The sequence below is a fragment of the Planococcus citri genome, chromosome 3 (genome assembly GCF_950023065.1).
Source record: "Planococcus citri chromosome 3, ihPlaCitr1.1, whole genome shotgun sequence".
NCBI classification, from domain to species: Eukaryota; Metazoa; Arthropoda; class Insecta; order Hemiptera; family Pseudococcidae; genus Planococcus; species Planococcus citri.
This window is the reverse complement of record NC_088679.1, coordinates 70973361-70997169: the sequence shown is the minus strand read 5'-3', so window position 1 is coordinate 70997169 and position 23809 is coordinate 70973361. Positions and strand designations below refer to the sequence as shown.

The following is a 23809-nucleotide window of genomic DNA, read 5'->3' as shown; positions in this document are numbered from 1 at the left end:
TAAAAACTAAAACAACAAAAAAATAGATGAAATGAATTTGAATGTTGCTAATTGATTTTAAAAAGTCTTCATTCTTTCCCAAAATGAACAATTCTTATAATTTTTAAGAATGTACATATATTAGGTCCTTCCCTCATCAAAATTAGAAGAAAAATTACTTTAAATGTTGCCAATTGATGGCATCGAATTCTCAAAAATTCTTGGACTCCCCTTTTCTTAAATTCATAACTTAAATGACCAGAAACCACAAAAAAAATCTCTTTTACCAATTCATAAAAAAGTATCTATTTCTTTCAAACACGAATGAAAAATTTTCGAAAACTTTCAACTCGTCCCCACTCACAAAAAATTCCAGATGAAAAAAAAACCGTTTGAAATACGTATCATCAACCTGATTTCACAGTTCTCAATGTGTTTGAGAATAAACAAAATTTTGTGGTTCTAAAAATATTTTATACTTCTTCCCTCTCCTCTCCTGCCCTCCCCATCCCCATCCAAAAAAATGAGAACCAAAATCACAGTAAGTAAAGCTCTCACATGAAATAAAAAACTCATCTTTGAAAAAACTTGCCATTCGTCTCAAAAATGAGCAAATGGAAAATGAACGAACAATTTGTACAATTTTGAAAATTTTCAAACCTCATAAACTCTTTCTTCCCTCCCCCTTCCCCATCTCCAAAAAATAGGATTCGCATTAACAGAAAATCCCAAATAAAAGGAAAACCTCTTTTCAAAAAATGAACAATTTCTATGTTTTTACGCAATATTGTGTTCTTTTGCAATTTTCTAACATTATGTCACGCAAAATTCAAACTGATGAGAAAAAATTTGGAAAAAAAATACGAATTTGCTCCTTCCATTCCAAAGATAGACAAAAATGTACGCTGATGCTTAAAACGAAATGCCTATCTCACGGATAAAAGGGGTAAATTATTTACGTAACACCCTGTATCTATATAGACTAGCTTTTCTCACACGTGCTCGCACAGAGCTGATCGCGTGTTAACCATCTCGCGTTGCCACTTCCTTATTGATAATCGCTGCATAAAAATCGTCCCAATAAATTCTGGCTTTTCGATCGCGTCGACGTCGCACTTCGCTATATGTACAGGTCGTTCGTTCGTAGTAAAAATAATTTTCTCGTTGGATTTTCACATTCACATTTTTTGAAATAGGAAAAACCACCTCCCTCTATAGTCGTTTTCCACAACTCATCGTTTTATTGTACACGTCTCGCGTCTCTGAATTCTCATGACTCAGCTCGATACGAGCAAGACGCGTATTTACATTTAAAAATAACAAAGCCTTTTCTGCGTACTTCGTACAGCAAGATGAGGAGCAATAATGTGACGCGTAAATTTAATATTTGATCGAGAGTTAAAGACACGCCAAAGTGGAGATTCTTCTCTTCTCGAGTCTCTCTCGCTATACGATGAGTTGTACATTTCGGGGAGAAGACGAAAGGGAAGAAAGACAAAAAAAAAACAAAATTGAAACAACTCCGTTGATGGAAATGTCTTTTCGGCTCGCGAATATTTTTCAAACGCTGACGTAGCGAAAAAATTCACTTCCGCTGCGTTCGTCGTCGACGTCGCGTCACTCGTTTTACAATAAAAAAGGTCAAAACTCTAATGGAACTTCTTTTCTTCTTTTGTTAAGTAATCTGGCGATATTTTTTTTTTTTTTAAATCATCCTTTTTCGTAGACTCATTCGTATATACCCGCAAATACTTATATTTACTACGACGCAAGAGCGCGGTGATATTTCACAAACGCAGTAGTACATACTTTTTCTCTATCCTTTTTGTAGAAATACACGTTGGTGAAAAAAAGAGAAAAAACACTGCCTCTCGTTTTAACAAAAATAACGTTATAAATTTAAATGAGAAACTTTGCCGTAAAGTCGGCGAAAAAAAAAACGAATAAATTTTTCAAATTATGCTCAATCTGTTTTTGCGAGCAGAGAATGTTTTACGTAACATTACGGTATGAAATATTTTTACGTTCAATTTCTTCATTAACATAAATTTCTTCTTTCAGCAACGACGATTCGCCGGAGTAATGCGAAGTTGTGCGCCCTTTTTTTCAAGTGCACGATGGTTGAGGGGGGAAAAACGCATACGTGAATTCCCATTTCCTATACGAACACGAGTTTGGTATCAGCTATTCTTTTGTAGCACAATGTTTCGAAACAAACGATTCGTCGAATCGATTTTGTGGATACACCACAACATACATTGTATACCTATACGAATGTACGTCGACGCGACGATAGGTATATATATACGTTCAGGTGTACTTTTCGCACACACAATGTAAAATTTCCCGCCAACTTTGCTCGCGTGTTTAATTAAATATTACAAAGTTACAAAAACTCGCCGGCGATACGAGAGAGCACCCGCCCGAAAATTCGTTTATTATAAAATACTGCACTGCCACACAGCAGTAATACACAGTACACGGTACCTTTCGACCTAACATCTTTTTCGACTTGAAAAGCTCGTTCAAGTTCACCTTTATTACGTATACTTTTCTGCCTAATGAAAGATTAGAATCTGCAGCAGCGAAAGGCGTTAGCTCGTGTTATGAAGATAGCATTATATGTAGTACTGAAATTAGTCCTTATGCTTCGTTGTGCACCAATAATTCATCATCACCTGTTACATTAGTGTTCGTTGTTGTTGCTAAGAAAAGTAGGTACCTACACGTAACAATGAAGAGGATGATGCTGCATATAGTAGAGTTCCAACATCTGGTGTGCTTTTGGAGCAATTGCCTGATTTTTTTTTTTGGAGCTTGACTTTTGAAAGTGTCAAAGAGATGTGTATCAAAAAGCAGTGTTTTAATGCACCTACGCTCACCTTACATATACTCAAAAAAAAGGGAAGAAGGGATGCTGTGAGTTTTCGAATCAAATTGGAAGAGAAGTGGCGGAGATCAGTTATTTGTTCAAAGGTGATTCCTTCATTTGAAAACAAGGCACTTTGAAATCGAAACACTTTTTGAGAAGAAATTTTTCACAACATTCTTATAAATGACGGGTTGATGAGGATCTTTTTTTGTTGTTTGAACACAAATTATTAGTCCTTTGGTTCAAGAAAATGAAGAAATGAGAAACAGCCCATTTTAACTTTCAGCTAGATCAGATGAACAACGAGTCAGACACGACTGTTTTGAATTATTTCATCTACGGTATCCTTAGAAGGTTGAAAATGGTCAAAAAATCAAATCCAAGAAATTTTTCTGAAATTTTTTTTGAACGAGAGATACAAAAAATTGGGTAGTCTGAGAAGCCAAAAAATATAAATTAAGGAATATATTTCAATTAACTTTGAATGAAAATTGTTCGTCATAAAAATATTTCTCCCAAGGCGAAAAAATATCATGAAAAAATTTTTGATTTGATAATGCAACGTTTTTTTTTTCTTGAAAGATCTCTCCTCTATTCTGATTCCAGGTTTTGAAATCAGAAACTCAACAAACCAAAATACAGATCACAAAAATTTACCAACTTTCTTTTTGAATTAATAACTTCAAAACCCTACAAAATATTCGTCACACAAATGCTTCAATTTTCTGAAATTTAGGGCTGATTGTGAGATTCATAAGGCATGACTCAACAAAGCATGGGCCACAAGGGCTTTTTGATTGTTCTGTTTGGAGGTTCTTTGTGAAGGGTACAGGGGGCTCTATCAAAAAAAATCACATGAATTTCGAAGTTAGCATCTATGAAAAACCAACAGAGCGAAAAAATAATCGGTCACGCGAATATTTCAATGTTTTCAAATTTTAAGGGATCATTGTGGGGGTAAGACTGAGGTTTGTATCAGAATAGCAACGCGAAATTTAAAATTAGCACCCCTAAAAACACCCCAACTAAACAAAAATCACACGAAATTTCCGTTTTTTTTTTTTTAATAATAATTCAGGAGTTTTTATATACGGAGCTTGTGTCGAAATAGTGACTGAAAATTAGAAATTAGGACCTCTAAAAATTCTGTAAACAATAAAGTAAAAGAATTTGTATTTTTGGTTTTTTTTGGAGTTTAGGGGCTTATCAGGCGAGGGTTCTGGAAAAGCTCGCATCAAAAAAGTGAACGAAAATTTTAAGTCAGAACCTTCAAAAACCTAACAAAGCATAGGTCACACAAATTGTTTGAAATTTAGTAGTTCATTGGTGGAAAGGGGGGCTCTAGAGGGCTCGAATTGAAAAAGAAACATGAAATTCGAAATAAGCATTTCTAAAAACCCAACAAATCATAGGTTCATAATGTAGATTTTTTGACTTTTTCAAAAAATTTGACGCTCATTGTGAAAGTATTGGGAGGGGGGGGAGCTGGTATAAAAAAACAAAATTCGAAATCAGCACTTTGAAAAACTCAACAAACCGTAGGTCACAGGAATTTTTTTCGGGTTTTTCAAGTTGAGGGCTCATAGAGGTGGGTGGGTGGGGGGGGGGTTGTCTGGGGCACTCGTAACAAAAAAGTAACCAAAAATTCGAAATCAGGACCTTTAAGAACCCTACAAACAAGAGATAGCGCGAATTTTTGATTTTTTTGTTGAAATTTTTTTTCAATTTGAAGGGCCTAATGTGAAGCTTGGGAGGTTCGGATCCAAAAAGTAAGTTGAAATTCAAAATCAGCGTTATCAAAAACATTACAAACAATACGTTACAAAATTTTTCCATTTTTTTTGAAAATTCTATCATAATTCTGGGGGGGGTGGAGGAAGGGCTTTTTTGTGTAATACAAAATCCTAGAACGAAGGATATTTAGATCTATTCAACGCAATGTATAAAAATCTACGTACCTAACACAACCCTAGTTTCCAAATGCTTAATTTGAGCCCCAGATTAGGTGAACATTTGAAAATTAGGCTTTTGTTTTTGAAAAAAGTTCAACTTTAAATTTTTTAAAATCATTTTCGATGCTCTTAAAAAAACACAGACAAATTTATTCCAACTTTGGCCAGTTTTATTTCTTACTGATCTAAAGTTGAGTATCTTGAAACAACAAATTTAAGCTGTACCTACATTTTGAGCCCCCTCTCCCCTCCACTCAAGGGTAAACTTGGGATCGTTTTCTCCAACGTTTTTAACGGGAAAACTCATTTTTTTCAAATTTCAAGCTAAATGAAAATATATAAGGCCAAAAATTATTTGTCTTGGTGAAAACGAAATTGCAGTTTGGGGGGAGTCAATTTTCATTAAATTGGCATTTTTTGGGGTTTCGTACCTTGAAGGAAGGGGAGAGGATAAAATAAGGCGAAGATTTTAATCCTGAAAATATTATAAAGAACTCGACGCAAAGCAATTTTCAAATCACGAGCTTCACGTTCACCCCCCCCCCCCCCATTGAAATTGGGAAAAACGAAAATACAAAGGCACATAGCCAAAGGAGCAGTGTTCACTTTTTGCTTTACCTCAACGTCCCCAAAAAGCACAAAAAATAACGCATATTAACCTGAAAAGAAATCTGAAGTCACATCGTATTTACGGCGAACTGGTTAGGCAATTTTATTAACATCCTCTCGACTCGTATTTACGGCAAACTGAGTAGGCAATTCTTTCGACTTCTCCAATGATACAGAAAAAAATTAGCTTTGATAAATGAAGAAGTGAGGGGTGAGCTTATTTTGGTGATTTTTGAGATAGAGGCTCAATTCGAAGTCCTGAAAACGAATGTAAGAGGTTTCACTATCTTCAGTGAGCGCCCCTCACCCCCCATATCGTTCAATTGTGGGTATATTTGAGCCCGTCAACATTGTTTTTGGCTAATATCTCGCGAATTCTCGATCCAACTTATCAAATGTGTGTGGAATAAATTTTTAACCCCCCTCCCCCTCCCAAAAAAGTGATGGGAAGATAATACATACTTCGATTTAGAGCAGGAGATTGTTTGACATTTGACTTTGAGTGGAAAATTCATTGAGGAGAATTTCAGCTCTTCTAGTCAATCTGGGCGATGCCCTCTCCCCCCTCCTTCCAGAGTAATTCATTTGAAGTGTATGAGGAAGTGAGGTGAAAAATACAATATAGTCTAAGATTGCCAACTCGGGAGTTTTACATAAACCAAGCACTAGTTACGAGTATAACTCAATATTCCCTTTTACCCCTCTACACCCTTTTTTTCCAGTGTGTATCAAATCCTCAAAATGATTGAAATCAGTTCGACATTTATTCTGCGAATCGTTCGCAAACCACGAGTAAAAAATTTCTAAATATAAATTCAAAACTCAGAAATCATCATTAAATTGTAATACATAATTTAGAACAGAAATAATAGAGAACTGCTTGTTTTTAAGAATATGTGACTCTACTTCAATACGATTATTTCCTGTTCTAACCCAACCTTCAATTTATTTTCTGTTACAGGTAGCTTGTGATCCTGGGGCACAATGAACCATACAACCATCACGGACACCAACTACAACAAGAATCGCTCAACGTTGAAAACCGAGCTCTACTCGTACTTTCAAATCACCACGTAGGTACTATGTGCATCTGACACGACGTTGCAAATTATGGTACCAGCAAATCTGATCATCCTAAAAATCATCCTGTTCACGGTACTAACGAATGGTTATTACATCAATAATCCAATATTCATATGCCAACGTCGAGACGATCACATGGAGAGCTACGAAATCATCTTAGATCAGAACGATACAATGGTCATTACAAACTGCACCGATGTTAGCACGATCGCCGCAATCATCGATCATTTATACGAGTCAGCTTTAGGAACCACTTTAACGATACAGTTCAACAGCCCCAGTATTCTACACCAGGTAGCTAGATTGAGAAACATCAGCGATCTAGATCTAAGAGACAATAACTTAACTGAGATTGATTTACGAGAATTCGGTCGATTGAGGAATTTGGATATGGGATCGAATAAAGTACGATCTTTAGCATCTGTGAAGCTGAACGAGAGTGTGACGCTGGACTTTTTAGATATGTCGCATAATAGGTTGCTGAAATTCGAGCATTTGCTGTTGCCTAGGGTACGTAAACTGTATTTGTGTTCGAATAATATATTCGAATTACCGTCCAATATCAGCTTACCGGAGTGTTTGGATGAGCTGGATTTGACTCGAAATGAAATCGAGAATTTAACCGATGTGATAATTCGTTCGAAAACGCTTAGAAGGCTCGACCTGAGTATAAATCTGATCAATGGGATTACCTACACTGTAATCGAACACCTGCCTAATTTAGAATCGCTTATACTCGAATGCAACAAGATCCTCGATCTCGAACCTGGCACTTTTTCCAAGAATACCAAACTAATCGAACTGAACCTACGAGATAATAATTTATCGACTATCAAAAAAGGAGTATTCGAGAACCTGAAGAACTTGCAGATTTTAGAGCTATCGAAAAACAATCTATTACGACTTACGCCGGAAATCCTTCAAAATCTCAATAACCTGGTCGAGTTCTCGGTCGCAGAGAACCGTAAATTATGCGAATACGCTTGTAAACGTAACCTAGAGTTCTTACTCGTGCTAGGGAGTCGTTTACAGACATTGAGGATCAATGATCTGCGCATGAGTAAATTCCCAACCACGTTGACAACCTCGATAAGATATTTAGACCTATCGCGAAATAAATTGAACGCCGTCCAGTTGGGAAATCTGGAGAATTTCCCTCATCTCAGAGTGCTGTCGTTAACATCGAATGAAATCGAATCAGTCGAGACGCAGGTATTTTCGAATATGGAATTCTTGACGATATTGGAACTGAATTATAATCGATTGAAGAAGATCCCGCCATCGTTACCATCTTCCTTACTCACACTGAGACTAGACCATAACAGTATAAGTTGTCTGGAGAAAGGCAGTTTTAATGGATTGGTGAAACTTCGAGAGTTGTATCTGGAGTCGAACTCCATCGAGAGTATCGAACCAGGTTCGATGCTACCTTTACGTAGCCTTCAAACTTTGGATATCTCGAATAATCCTATTCTGAAGCTCAGCACAGATGCTTGGGAAGGTCTAAATAGTCTGAAAGTGCTGGTGGCCACAGATATAAAGCAAATAAGTATCAACGTGACCGACGTACGTTATTTTCCCACTTCTGAGATGAGAAACCTACGAACGTTGAATTTAACTAGAAGTTCATCGTTGGTACGTTCGTTTCTAGCCGATTTGCCTCTGCTGGCGACTGTGAAACAGTTGGAGATTCTGGACTTTAGTTATACGAATCTGAGCTCGATACCGGGTCAAATACAAAACTATCTTCCACGTCTGAGACTGGTTCGATTGCGAGGTAATCCGGTGAACTGTTCTTCGAGCTGGTTCGGTTCGCGAGATTACTACTATCGCGAGATGTACGTGAATAGGACGAATTACGAGTTGAAAGTTCGACTTGCCAGGCCTTCTACGTTGACCTTTAATGGGCCAAGCGAACGGTGCTGTGATTACAGGAATTTCGCCCTTCATAGAGTACCTAGTGAGCAATTTTGGAGTAATATTAACCAAACGCGTACGTCGAAACCGCCCTCGAAGTCAACGTCGGCAGTCCGCTTCCTTCCGTCCGATAGCGTTTTAACAACGCCTCCTCGGCCAAATTACTTGGATAATAGCTCGTTAGGTTGGCCCTCGCCTTCGCACCAGTCTGAAGTCGAGACGAGAAGCCCGCCATCTACGTATCCGGCCGAGGTGGCGGCTCGCTATCACGTGCAGCAGTCTACGCGTAAAAAACTCAACACGAGATCGCTTCATATAGCTCAATTTAGCAAGCAAAACGCCACTAATCAAACCAACAGCAGCAGCCGGCTATCGACCAGCGTCGTTTTACCAACAATAGAAATTAAGTTACCATCCGCCTCGGTAGCCGTCACCGGAATAACAACGAGTCTCCCTGTCATCGCCTCGCCCTCTACGCCCAACACGCGATTCGAGCCGGCCACCACGAACGTTACCTTTTTAAATAATACCACCGAACCTTCGCTGCCCACCGAGGCCCAGCTAAGCTACCCAGTCGACATGACCACCGTCGCATCAGCAATCGTTCGAAATTACAGCCTTACTCCATCGTCGTCGTCGTCATCTTTGTCGCCGAAAACCAGCGTCGAGACGACCTCGTTAGTCGTTTCACCACCTTCAACAACGACAGCCACGACTCACCATACCCATCACCCTCAACACAATCTGCAAAAAACCACCTCAACTCTAATTCCATTTTCCAGCACGGTGACCGGCGTCGCCATCGGCACGTATAAAAACCATTCGCACGCTTCGACGAATTCGACGACCAAAGGTCATCACGAGCCATTAATCTGGAATCAAACTAGCATCGACTACCCCGCATTCTTCGACTGGTTTCCAGGTCAAAATGATTCTGCCAACGATGCCGATCTAGCCGAACGTTCGATCAAAGCGCAGCAAGAAGCTGATATCCAATACACGCATCCCGGTTTGGTAATTTTCTCCGCTATAACGTGCTTTCTACTCGTCATTTTCGTATCCCTTATCGCTCCGCCGTACGTGCAAAAATATCGATGGCGAAGGAAACGCTATAAAATGTCGCAATTCGATAACGAATGTCAAAGAAGTATAGAAATAAGCAGTATATCGGCTTTCGTCGAAACCGAAATACCATTAGAATAGTCGAGTGATTCTCAAATGTACCTACTACGTTCGTTTTCGTTTCCAGTTTCTTTACTTTTTATTTTCCGTCTCGTTTTATTGTTTCGTTTTGGTATTTTCTCGTTTTTTTTTTTTTTATTCCATCGTACCTATCTTTTTTTCTTATTAGGCCTACGCGGATCGTATTTTGATACCGATATTTTTCGTCGCCACAAATTCGAGAGAAATTTCAAAGTGTAGTTCGTAAAATTTTTTGTTTCCATTTTGAAATGATGTTTGGAATATGGATTTGAAAAATGGAATGGATGAATCGCTTCGAGGGATTAATGTGAAATTAAAATTAATCAATTCAAAAACTACCTATTCGTGTTAATGAATTAATTTTTTAAGAATCTTGTAATCAAAAATGAGCAATGTTTGATCATTTTTATTTCATTCATTTCAGAGTGAACGAATCAAACCCATACTCCAAAAAATATTGAAGCATAATATTGTGACATAATTCCAATCATTTGATAACCGTTCGCGAATGACCCAAAATGATCCATTCGGTCACTAATTCTGCTAAAATGATTCATTATGCTATCTCGATGTCTGAAATTACTTCGTTCATTGGGCAAGTCGTTCGCAAATGATTCACATTGGTTCCCAGTCTTTCGTGAATAATTCGTCGATTCATCATAGAATTATTGTTCTTGAATGATTTATTCATTATTGGCTATTTTCATGTTTTAGAAATTATTTAGATCGCTAGACAAGTCGTTCGCGAACGATTTGTTCATCATTGAGTCGTTCGCGAATGATTCAATCAATCACAAAACTGTTTTTGAATTATTTGTTGAGCTTTGAGCTCTCTCGATGTTTGAGATGGATTTGTTGACTTGACGAGTCGTTCGCGAATGATTCGTTCGGTCACTGAATCGTTCATGAACGGTTTGAGCCATCCTGAAATTGTTTTTCATTGATATAAATACGCGCCTTATATATAAACTGATCTCTTTGGAAATTCGAAAACAGTTTCATTCACTAGACGAGTCTTTCGCGAACGATTTGTTCATCATTGAGTCGTTCGCGAATGATTCAAACCATCACAAAATTATTTTTGAATAATTTATTGAGCTCTCTCGATGCTTGAGATGGATTTGTTGACTTGTTGAGTCGTTCGCGAATGATTCGTTCGGTCACTGAACCGTTCGCGAACGGTTTGAGCCATTCTTAGATTGTTTTTAATTGATTTATTGATCTCTTTGGATATTCGGGAACAGCTTCATTCACTAGACAAGTCGTTCGCGAACGATTCATTAGGTCACCCGTTCGTGAATGAGTCGATCCATTATAAAATTTTCCTGGGATAAATGATCGAGCTCCTTCGGTACTTGAAATAAATTTGTTCATTGGACGAGTCGTTCGCGAATGATTCATTCGGTCACTGAATCGTTTGTGAGCAGTTTTTGCCATCATCCAGGATGATTTATTGGGCTTTTTAGGTGTTTGGAATGAGTTTCTCAACTTGACAAGTCGTTCGCGAATGATTCATCCGATTACTGAATCGTTTATGAATGATTTGATCCGTTACGAAATCTTTCTAGAATGTTTTGTCCAGCTTTTCACATGATTTTTGGAATGTTTTTTTTACCGCCAGGAGTGTTGTTCGTGAATGATTCAATCCATGATGAAATTATTCTTTTTGTTCTTCTGACGAATCGTTCGCGAATGATTCGATCGATGATGAATGAAATTATTCTAGAATGATGGACCCAGCTCATTCGATGTTTGGAATGAATTTGTTCTTCTGACAAGTCGTTCGCGAGTGATTCGTTTGATCATTGACTCGTTCGCGAATGATTTGATCCTTGATGAAATTTTTCTTGAATGTTTATCGAGCTCATTGGATGTTTGGATGAATTTGTTCTCCCGACGAGTCGTTCACGAATGATTCGTTTGATCACTGAATCGTTCGCGAATGATTCGATCCGTAATGGAATTATTCTCGAATTTTTATCAAGCTGCTTCGATGTTTAGAATGAATTAAGTCACTTGATGAGTCGTTCGCGAACGATTCGTTCGGTCATTGAATTGTTCACGAATGATTCAAGCCATCATAAAATTGTTCTCAAATGATTTACTTCGAAATGATTTTTCACTTTTTTTTGCCACACATACCGTTCGCGAATGATTCGATTAATCACTGAATCATTCTTGAATGATTCGATCCATCATCAAGCTCTTTTTGAGATCGATCGAGCTCTTTCGCATTTAGTAAGGATTTTTTCATTTGACGAGTTATTCTAGAATGATTCGTTCGTTCACTGAATCGTTTGGGAACGGTTTGAATCATCATAAAATTGTCTTCAATCAAACTTACTAGCAAGCTCTTTCGATAGCTGAAATGATTCTGTTCACCAGATGACATGTCGTTTTTGAATGATTTGATCAGTAATAAAATTTTCTTGGCTCTTTTTACATATGTTTGGAATGGATTTGTTCGATCGGAGAGTCGTTCGCGAATGATTCATTTGATCATTGAATCGTCAAGCTTGTGAATAATTCAGTCTGTCATAAAATTGCTCGTGAATGATGCATTCAGCTCTTCCGTTGCTCGGGAATTGTTTTGTTCATTAGACAAGTCGTTCGCGAATGATTCGTTCAGTCACCTGACCGTTCGTGAACGATTTGAACCATCATGAAATTTATCTCGAAAAACTGACGAGCTCTTTAGATGTTTGGTATCTATGAATTTGTACGCTCTACAAGTCGTTCGCGAACGATTCGTTTGGTCACTGAATCGTTCACGAATGAATCGATTCATCGCAAAACTTTGCAAATTATTCATGGGTTCACTAAATCATTCTTATGAATTATTCTACAACCAAACGCATCATCCGTGAACGATTCACTCCTTTGTGATAAAGTTTCAATGATTCATTTGCTAGAAGATGAAAATTGTTCGTCTTGAAACATTCTTCAAGCAATCAGAATGTGATTCAGAAGTGATTCATTCATTTCAATAAATTGAAAAGCAGACCCAAATCATTCGTTACTATAAAATTTTGTAATTTCCAATAAAATTAATATATGAAACAAATAATTCCATACTTTTTTATACTTATTCAATGAATTTTTGTTTATTAATATCATTGATTCGTACGTAAAAAATCCACGAAATTGGTTATACTTGAAAAACCAACCAGTCAAATAGATTTCACGCGAATGAAGTTCACATTAAAACAATACCAAAGGGCAAATTCGTTCAAAATTCAATAAGAAAAAACACACTCGAACATAAATTTTAAAAAATTCTACACCTGTACCTACTCTAAAATCTATACCAAAAGAAAAGAAAAAAGAAAAAGAAACCGAACAGGAAATACAACTCCCTCGATGCATACCTATAATTTATGATAATTTTAAACATAAAAACGGTAATATTTAACGTTAGCCGGTATACCTATTGAAAAATAATGAATCTTATTGGCAATTTCGTCTTGTACGACAATCCTGTATAAATTACATTTTCAAAAAAATTCCATACCATAGTCTACATTTATCACCATTTCAGATTTTATCTATCGATTCAAAAAAAAAAACACCAGCAAACCTTTCTCAGCGAGGAAAAAAACCTCGTATTCGGCTCGACACAGTGAGCTGCTGCATGTTTACCAACCCCTATGGCACATTTGCGGTTCGTTATTTACGTTGACGTAACAAGTAAGGTCTACTCTGCTCCATTTTCCAGAATCGTACGTGAAAATGGAGCACGTAAAGCCCGAATGTCATTTGAAAATTTTTCAATGATGTGCCCAGTTATATACCACTCGTATTTCGCATTCGCGTACACAGTCGACCAAATATTTTACGTACATCGCAGAAGAGATTTAGTTGTGATATTTTTCACATACGTGTACACGGTATACGTAGAAAAATATATACCCGAATTGTACGTACACTATACATAGCGAGAGAGGGAAAAAAATGAAGATGAAAAAAAAAAAAAGGTTAAAACGAGCGGGCCATTTTAGTATAACTCTCGTGACGCGTAAAAAAAATATAAAATATTAACTAAATTCAATGCTAGTCGTAAAATCCTATCCCTTTAATTAATACTGACATCAGTTTTCTTTGCTCGGTAAACACGTAGGGTTTGAATAATTAAACGCCCGGTAGCTTCATATTCTCCACGTCTGTCCTGTATATACTCGTAACTGTGCTATGTGTGCTATGTTTATGAACTCGTGGTATATTGTATAGTCCACATAGCTCGAAAGAGGGGTACGTAGTACCTACCTCTACCTACGCTCTACATATAGGTACGTGTAAAAAGTAGCTTAAAAATGGATCCGAGTAAGCAAAAAAATTAGTGCTGTCGTTTCGCAGAACACGTTCCTTTCGAAATTCCACCTTTTTCTATTATTTACAAAAGACGAGCTATGTGTCGTGCCAGCGCTTATGTTTACACACATTAAACCCTTCTCTGTTTCTCGTACACTTTTTCAACCGATACATAGATACTTTAAAGCAGGGGTGTAGAACCTAGACAAGGAGGGTATGGTCTACTGGCACGAACAAAACACATTAGATCAATGACCACAATTTTCTCGCTAATTACTACAACATAATAGTTTTACAAAACGACGTCACGTAATGGCTGAGAAAATTATTTTTTTAAATCACGTTAATATCGCGACCTTTACATCCGCTTCCCTGTGTTGTATTTTTAATGCTCGCAAAATACTACATACGCGATACTTACATAAGGCGAATAACATCGCTCGACATTCGAGTTACTATTTTTATCTAAGAAGAAAAAAAAAAGCAAACTGCGTATAAGCTACGTACTTCTTTCGCAGTTCATCCTTTTTTTTCTCCCTCGCCCCATCTCGCTCTCAGTGTATCTCTTTTTTCTCTTTACTTTTCGTCGAATCCTCTTAAGCGCTGTATAAAGCACGCAGGAGTTGTTTTAAATCCTTGAAAATGTTTTTAATGAGTTGGTTAAATTTTTGCTCAGTTCGCAAATTCGCGCTCAAATCAACGTTTTCCTTGTTGATGTTGGGATTTTACTTTTTTTTTTTTTTTTACTTTTCGTTCTCGCGTTCCGAAGCTCGTATATACGACTAGGTATTTTCTTTCCTCTTTTTCTTCACTTTGTTTGGCCCGGAGAGCCACGATACGTTGTTATTTTTATACGTATATCTATCGGTTTACTCTTATGGGAAAAATTGTTTCATCCAACTCTTCGGGTCGTGTTATATCTATCAAACAGTTTATGATATTTTATTCCATCCTATTAACATATATTGACAGGAAAAGTTCCGAAATTGCGACGAAAAGTTAAAACACTTTGATAAAATATTACCTCGTCTGGTTGTTTGGAACAAAAATTTTGGACTGATATCAACGTGTCTCATACACAAAAAAATATTTTCAATCATAAACATTTTAATTGGAATGACTGACGAGCACACAATTTAAACTAGTTGAAATAAATTTTCCAATTGCAAAAAAAAATAAAACCACCAAAAAAAATTGCTTACAAAAAATTTGAAAAACGTGCGCCACTCTCATAATATTGAAAAATCGTCCTTATTCGCTCTGCACCCCTTTCCCTCCTCCCACAAAAATGCAATAGACTTGGTTTTAGTAATTTTGACAATAGCAGGATTTTTTGACAGTTTCAGCGAAAAACAGAATTTTCTGACAACTTTTTTTTTTTTTTTTTTTTTTTTTTTTTTGGGTGTTTGTAATTACTTGATTATTACACCCGTCGTATGAGATTTAAATCAAGTTGGTAAGGTCAAGTTTTTTAATTAGGTCTAAGAATTTTTTAATTTCGGAAGGGTCGTCTGGTATGAATAGGGATCTTTCATCTATTTGTAGGGATAGTCTGTGCTGATGTAAGGAGGGACATTGAAATAGTAAGTGTTGGACAGATATAAGTTCTGAGAGGCAGAACTGACATGTGGGTTTTGGGGCCTTTTCATAGAGGTGATTATGTGTGATTTTTGTGTGGCCAATTCTCAGTCTGGTTATAATGATTTCTTCGAGTCTGTTTAAGTGGGAGAGGTTTTTCCAAGGATGGACTAATTTTTTATGTTGAAAGAGCTTGTTTGTGGTTTGGAGGGACCAAAAGTTTTGCCATTTCTTAAGTGTGCTTTGGGTGAAGATAGATTTGAGGTCGTCAGCTGTGATAAATATAAGGGGAGAAAGGATGGTGGCAGATTTTGCATTAATATCTACAATTTCATTTCCTAAGATTCCAACGTGGCTGGGTACATACATAAACTGTATGAAGAAGTTTGAATTTTGTAAGTCAAATAGAGTTTTATGAATATTTTGAATTAGAAGGTGATCGGAAAAAAGATTTTGGATAGCAGTTAGTGAGCTGAGGGAATCACTTTGAATTAAGAAGGACTTATTTTCTGATTCATAAGCGAGTATGTCACAGAGACAGTGGAAAATAGCTGTGAGTTCGGCAGTGTAGATTGAAGAACAGTTATGGATTTTAAAATTTGAAATTCTATCATTTATAGAGTATGCATATCCTGTGTGAAGTGTTGGTATTTTTGATCCATCTGTAAAGCAAAGATTGAATTTTTTGTATTCTGATAAAAGTTCAAGATAGTTCTGTTTTATTACTAATGGAGAGTGGCTATTTTTTGGGTAGTTAATAAGCTGTAGGTTGACTTGAGGAGGTTTTAGAAGCCAAGGGGGGTATAATATTGGTTTTTGGATGAGAGTTTTGGGATTGATTTGAAGATCATTCAACATTGTGATGAAATTAGAAATGGGTCCTTCTATATGATCAAAATGTTGGGGGTTGGGTGGGTTAATTGAGTTTTGGAGTGGGTGGAAAGGGTTGGTGGATGCATTTGAGATGAATTTGTTTGTTATGAGAGTTCTTCTGAAATCTGGGGGTAATTCTGCTGCTTCACAATATAGGCTATCTATTGGAGAGGAATAGAGGGCTCCTAAACAGATCCTTAGGGCTGAATTTTGAATTGTTTTTAGGATATTTGAAGTTTTATTTGAGATATTTGCAAAACATGGGCTTCCATACTCAATTTTACTGCGAATTAGAGATTTATACAAGTGAAGTAGGAGTTTGCGAGATGGTTTATACTTGGTGTTTTTGATTATTTTCAACAGATTTAGGCGTTTCATGATATCTGATTTTACTTTTAGAAAATGAGGAGTCCAATTTAGTTTTCTATCAAAAGTTAAGCCAAGAAATTTAGTTGTGGTTTTGAATTCTAAAGAGTGTCCTTTGAAGTTGAGGATGAGATCTGGAGGAATCTTATTTTTTTTGGTGAAAAGTATACAGTGGGTTTTTGACTCAGAGAAGGTTAGACCATTTGAATCTGCCCATGATTCAATTTTTTCAAGGGTTTCTTGGATTACTTGAAGAGCTAGTTGAATATTATTTGAACGAAAGGAAATGTTTATATCATCAGCAAAGATTCTCAGAGAAATGGGTCTAGAAACAACATTGGAAATGTCATCAATCAAAAGTATAAATAAGACTGTGCTAAGAACTGAACCTTAGGGGACTCCATTTTCAATTTCAAAAAACTCTGAGTATGTATTGTCAACTCTCACTCTAAAAGTACGGTTTGTTAAGAAATTCTGAATAAAGTAAGCCAAATGTCCTCTAATTCCAATGGAATGTAATTTTTGGAGAATTTTATAACGCCAGGCTTTATCAAATGCCTTTTCAAGATCAAAAAAGACTGAAAGAACACTTTCTTTATTCTGGAAGGCCGAACTAGGATTTCTCGGTAGTTTTGGCGAACAGCAGAATGTTTTGATAATTTGGGCTCAAAAAACAGGATTTTTCGACAAATTTGAAGGAAGAGTAGTTTGGGCCGAAGCAGGATTTTTTAGAAATTTTGGCAGGGGAATAAAGATTTTTATATTATTTTGCCAAAAACGCAGATGGTTTCGGCAAAAGAACAGGATTTCTTGACGGTTTTGTAAATTTTTGGCAGTTTTCTTTAAAAAAAGTTATACTTTGTAATTTTGACAAAAACATGATTTTCAACAGTGCTGGCAAAAGCCGGATATTTTGATAATTTTACCAAAAACTCACTTTTTTTTGTGGTTTTGACAAAAAAACATTTCGGCAATTTTGGCAAAGAGCAAGATTTCTTTGGCAGTTTTGGCAAAAAGCGAGATTTTTTGACGGTTTTGGCAAAAAGCAAGATTTTTGGCAGTTTTGGCAAAAAGCAATTTTTTGGCAGTATTGGCAGAAGCAGAATTTTTGGTAGTTTTATCAAAAAATCAGGCATCTTTGGGGTAAATGTGTCAAAACGCAGGATTTTTGACATTTTTGACAAAAATACAGATTTTTTTTGGCAGTTTTGGCGAAAAAAACAGGATTGTTAGGGAGTTTTGGCAAAAATGCAAGATTTTTGGGCAGTATTGGCAAGAAGCAAATTTTTTTGGCAGTATTGGCAAAAAGCAAGATCTTGGCAGTTTTGGTTAAAAGCAATTTTTTGGTAGTATTGGCGAAAAGCGAGATTTTTTGGCAGTTCTGGCAAAAAGCGAGATTTTTTGGCAGTTTTGACAAGAGGCAATTTTTTGGCAGTATTAGCAGAAGCAGGAGTTTTGGTAGTTTTATCAAAAAAGCAGGCATCTTTAGAGTAATTGTGACAAAACGCAGGATTTTTGACATTTTTGGCAAAAATACAGATTTTTTGGCAGTTATGGCGAAAAAACAGGATTGTTAGGGAGTTTTGGCAAAAATTCAAGATTTTTTGACAGTTTTGGCAATAAAAAGCAAATTTTTTGGCAGCATTGGCAGGAGCAGATTAATGTGACAAAATGCAGAAATTTTGCATTTTTGGCAAAAATACAGAATTTTTTGGCAGTTTTGGCAAAAAACAGGATTGTTAGGAAGTTTTGGCAAAAATGCAAGAGCTTTTGGCATTTTTTGCAAAAAGCGAGATTTTTTGGAAATTTTGGCAAAAATGAAGATTTTTGGCAGTTTTGGCAGACAGTAAGATTTCTTGGCAGTTTTGGCAAAAAGCAATTATTTTTTGGCAGTATTGGCAAAATGCGAGACTTCTTGGCAGTTTTGGAAAAAAGCAAGATTTTAGCAAGTTTTGGCAAAAAAGCAGGCATCCTTAAAGTAGGTGTGACAAAACGCAGGATTTTTGATATTTTTGGCAAAAATACAGATTTTTTGGCAGTTTTGGTAAAAAAAAAAGGATTTTGAGAAAGTTCTGGCAAAAATGCAAGATTTTCTGATGGATTTGGCAAAAAAGCATAATTTCCCAACAGTTTTACCAAAAAAATTCAATTTTGGAAATTTCAGCAGTTCTGCATAAAAAAAATTAATAAAAAGATTTTATTTTTAGCAATGTTAACACCAGAATAGTTTTTGACAGTTAAGCTGAAAAATGATTTTTCGCAGTTTGATTCACAATGAGGATTTAAAAGCAGTTATTTTGACAACAGCAAAACTTTTTGAAGTTTTAGCAAAAAAATCAGGAACGTTGGGCAGTTTTGCAACAAAATAACATCAGAAATTTTAGACAACTTTGGCATTAAAAAAACCCTCCAGCTAAAAATAGTACAAAAAAGGGGAACGCAAAGATCTGCAGGAACTCAATTTTGGTGAAATTGTGAAAAAAACAACAATAATTGAAAATCATAGCACCGTCGATTGTTATGTTTTCAATATCGTGGCTTTCGAATTTCAACTTAATTAAATTTCATGATACAAGCCTTTTAATCCTCACAATGAGCCTAAAAATTGAAAAAAAAATGGTTTCCTGGATGGATAAAATCGTAAAAACTATTTATTTATCATTAAAAAGTTGATTTGAAAAAAAAAAAAAAAAAAACATAATAACATAAATTTAAGCCCAAAAAACCATTAAATCTTTGAATATTAATCGCATGAATTTTATTCGTTTTCCGTTGCAATAATTATTCATCAAAAAAAGGTTCCTATAAAAATTTTCAATTTCCCTTCCAGTTTACTCGAAGAAGAAAATTTACAATCTAAGATTTGAGAAATTCGAGTTTAAAACCGTCACCAAAATTGACAAAATCATGAAAAACTGAATTATTTCTCAAAAGAAACGTAATCGTCATTCTACCTATACTTAATATGTGTTTTGAAAAAAAATACCCCATTTTCACTGCTGTTGAATTACCTGAAAATTTTTAACGAATAATTTTTTTTTAATTTACAGAAAATCACCCCTTAAAGAAATGAAGAGTGATATTCCAAAACTCGCTTTGTCCATTTTTATCAAAGTTGGGTTTTCAGTGGTACCGGGTAGATGAAGTATTAATTCACATTCCTACATCATCAACCTACCAAAATGAGATGTTAAAGTCACCTAAATAGCCAATTCACTAAAAATTTAAAAAAAATAATGTTCCAAAACGCGCTTTGTCCATTTTTATTGAAATTTTTTTCAGCAGTATTTAGTGGATGAAATATATACCTACACTCCTACATCATAAATCTACCCAAATAAAGTGCTAAACTCGCCTAAAAAGCCAATTTACCCGTTTAAAGGGAAACTGTTTTTCCTCTCTCCTGAAAAGTTGTGAAAATGGACAAAGCGAGTTTTGGAATATCACTCTTCAAATTAATAAATCATGAATCGTTCCAAAAGTCACTTTTAGATGGTTTTGATGCATAAGAAATTTCAGTATCAGACAACTTGAAAAAAATTTTAAAAAAATTATAAAATTTCTTGTCAACTGTCAAAGTCAACGTTCCAAAAAAAATTCCACACTACAAAGTGTCATTTTATTCGTGTTTTTTTCACAACCAAAAGTAATTATTATTTACCTGTAAGTATCTCGAGAAAAATTTCTATAATAATTACTTTCGTTTCACTCCGGTACGTATCTACCTAATGAATAAAAACATGAAATTAAAAATTTCGTACCGCTTTCAAATTATAATTTTTTTTTTTCAAATTTCACCTTTTCGACAAACATCTGCCCACACACAAAAGTATAATATACCCTCTCAAACGAAAAATTTCCCGGTCAAAATCCTGCCATCCCCCACCCCCTATACTTCTCCATCACCTCGAACACTGGCAAAAAAAACCGTATTTTTAATTAAGGTAAAATCACACACACCCATATAACATCTCTTCGTTCTCCAGGAGCCTTTCTCATTCACCGCATATGAAAATTAATATTCGCATTAACCGCTACAATTTCAGCTAAAAACTTCTCGCTATCGCCGCGAAACAAAAGGGGTGAAAAAATCAATACGACGACTGTAAGAGTACATAAACGAGCCAACAAAAAGCCACCAAATCTACAAATATTAACATTTCAATATCTCAAGAAGACGTCATTTTTCCCCCCACCACATCCTGTCTCTCTCTTTTTAGTTTTTCACCATTACTAGTCGATCCATCTCTCTCGATGATGAGAAGACTACACTCTCTGGCACACATAAAGAGAGAAAAAATTCATCAATACCTTACAGAATTGTAAAAATTCGTCGCGAAATTTTCCACATCGACTAATCTATTGTAGTCGAAAAATCGTACGCTTCGGTCCATTTAACCCAAGGTCATCTCAAATGGGTACTTAAATTATCAAAACTCCGTATTTATATCTTTCGATTCTTCAACAATTGAAAAAATCGTACGTACAATCGTGTAACGAGCCGCAACAAAAGCCATTTTTTTTCCTCCTGCATGAAAAATAGAGAGAAGAAGGTTTGATTTAAAAAAATATATATACCCAATCACCGTGAAAAATTCCCCGTAGAAAAAGAAACACCGCGATATCGTCGAGGGAGCTGGGGAAAAAATTCTCATTATAGTAATCCAATTAAAAAACCTAATATCTCAAAATCCAGAGATGCTGTTTTAACGTCGACGAATTAATTAAATAAAAAAATACTTTTTCATTGCATTTTGTACACGTTGTAATTCTCTATTGTTTTTTTTCTTTCTTTCTTTTACGTTCGTTTATCGAATTAAACTACTTAATGTATAACTATATTATTGTAAAAGGAGAAAACACACTCGAGGAAAAAAAAATTGAATAAAAAGCTAAAGACAATCAATTTTACAAAATTTAAAACGCGATAAAAGCCCAGTCAAAGGAAATGGCGTCCAACAGGGTACCTTGTGTAAGACATCAAATGGATAACAAGACTTTTTAAATTCCTATTTACTCGTAGATAGGTATGCGAATTGCGGCCATATTCTATAAAAAATCCAAGTACGAATAGGTCTGAGCAATAATATTTGTATTCTTTACCAAGTATACCTTTTTTTTTTTTTGTTATTTATAAATTATTGTATTGTATAATTATACGTGAGAAAAAATTTTGTTGTATTTATGTGTAAATATATTTATGTAACTTCGTACGTGTACTTGGCTCTATGGTAATGTGATTTTAGAATAATTTTGTTAAATTTTTCTCCCATTTTTCCCCCTCATCACCCTAAAATGTACGTCTTTATATAGCTTCTCGTCTCGTGTAAAATATATATAAGTCAACGTGTGCAAAAAGTAAACTGAAAAATACCTTCGTCGAATAAAAAGAATATAACAGAGAGTAGTATTCTAAGGGTAGCGAGCAGGCAGCCAAACCATGTATAATTCATTCGTGTGCATTCGGTCGATGCTGAGTATAAGAAAAAAGCTCAACTTAACGAAGCTAACAAGCTGTTTAAAATGTCGCGCCTTTTCGCTCGCAGGTATTCTCTACTCGTATTCGCAGCAGAAAAACTAAATTGTTTGTACTTTCGCCACATTCTCGGCTCGTTGAATGTGCGCGACCGAGTCTATTCTTTCATTTCATTACAAGCAGGTGCGACTGTTTAATCCAATTATCATCGGTAGATTCTCCGGCAAGCTTTTAAAATCTGCTCTCGTATTTGGCTATTTCTTTTATGTGGCCAAGACGACGCGATGAGACGAGACGACAGAGGGAGAAACGCATCTTGCAGTTTGTTGGTAATTGCGTCAATTGCGACGCCATCGTCGTCTTGTTTCTTTAATAATATTCGACGTCACGTTGAACCATTTTGTAGTCTTAAAAATAAAGCTGCGCCGGCTGCACCCTCGTATAATAATCTGCAGTCTATACCCGAACTTCTTACGTAGCTTTTTGTAATCTCAACTCGGCCGAGACTGTAGAAAAAAGCCAAGCTGGATGCCTTTTTTGCTCCAGTCTTATATATAAAGGTACCTTTCGATAAAAGTTTTCTTCTCTTCGTAACGCTCTACACGATTCTCTCTCTCTCTTTCTCTCCGAGGCAAAGGCTCGTTAAAGCGTTAAAATTTTCTCTAATCGACCATTTCCAAGTATTTAATTCGCGTTCTATATACGAATTTGTAGACTGGACGGTTTCGTATTTCGTATACGAGAACGAGATTTTTCGTCTAAAAATTTACGACGACGACGTACGATTCTGTTAACATTTTCGCCCATTTACACAACAAAGTTTCACAACTCGACGAGACTTTTATATTGTCTTCCTGCATTTTTAGTACCTATGTTATTTTTCCCCCTCGTGTTTTTATACAATCGTGGTATTTTTCGCCACACAGCCTCGCGCCCCGCTCCGCCGTATAAATATTAATTATGAAAAAATCGTTTTTCAGTTTACTTTAGCATATTGGCAGCAGCAGTAGCAGAAAGAGTAACATAGTAACAACAACAACAAAGTTGTTGTGTTGAAAAATACACTAAAAAAAGCCCTCTCATTCGCGTATATAAATATGTATAAGTATCTGTGTGCTGTGTACGAAGAAATGTAAAATTCCCATCTATTTCTCTCTCCCCCCCTTCCCCTCTGCTGTGTTTCTTTCATCTGTTAAAAGTTGGCGGCAACGGCAGTTACTATATTTTCATGTTTGAAAGTTTCTTCTTTTATTTTTCCTCAAAAATCCTCGAAAATTAATTAAAATAAAAACTCGACTGGTAGAGAATTTTAACCCTACTTCAAAAAACCTAAAATTATATATAAATTTCAACTCTTTCCAGCCAAGTAAATTAAAACCAGCCATTTTAATTACTCGATGTAATTAATTTACGACTTTCGTGTATTTCTTCTTCGTTTTTTTTTCGTTTTCGTTTCGTTTTCGTTTCGTTTGGACTTTTTTTTTTGCCAACGTCAATTTTATTATTCCATGTTAGCGTTGTGTACCACAAAATAAAACGTATTGTAAAAAAAAATGTTTCGTGTACAATAAATCGCTAATTTTTACAAACTGG

At 35.8% G+C, this 23809-nt stretch overlaps 2 protein-coding genes across 2 annotated transcripts in view; one reads left to right on the top strand and one right to left on the bottom strand.

The window, feature by feature from the left end:
* The window catches only part of LOC135838794 (leucine-rich repeats and immunoglobulin-like domains protein 3), a 66918-nt gene extending 43113 nt beyond the window's left edge, over positions 1-23805 (top strand). The window contains exon 2 of the mRNA XM_065354552.1: positions 6374-23805. Coding sequence (XP_065210624.1) covers positions 6523-9615 — 3093 coding nt within the window. The 5' untranslated portion in view covers positions 6374-6522 and the 3' untranslated portion in view covers positions 9616-23805. The remainder of the gene's footprint in view (positions 1-6373) is intronic.
* LOC135838809 (protein timeless homolog) overlaps positions 1-23809 on the bottom strand; it is a 400385-nt gene that overhangs the window by 143563 nt on the left and 233013 nt on the right. The gene's annotated exons all lie outside the window — the stretch shown is intronic.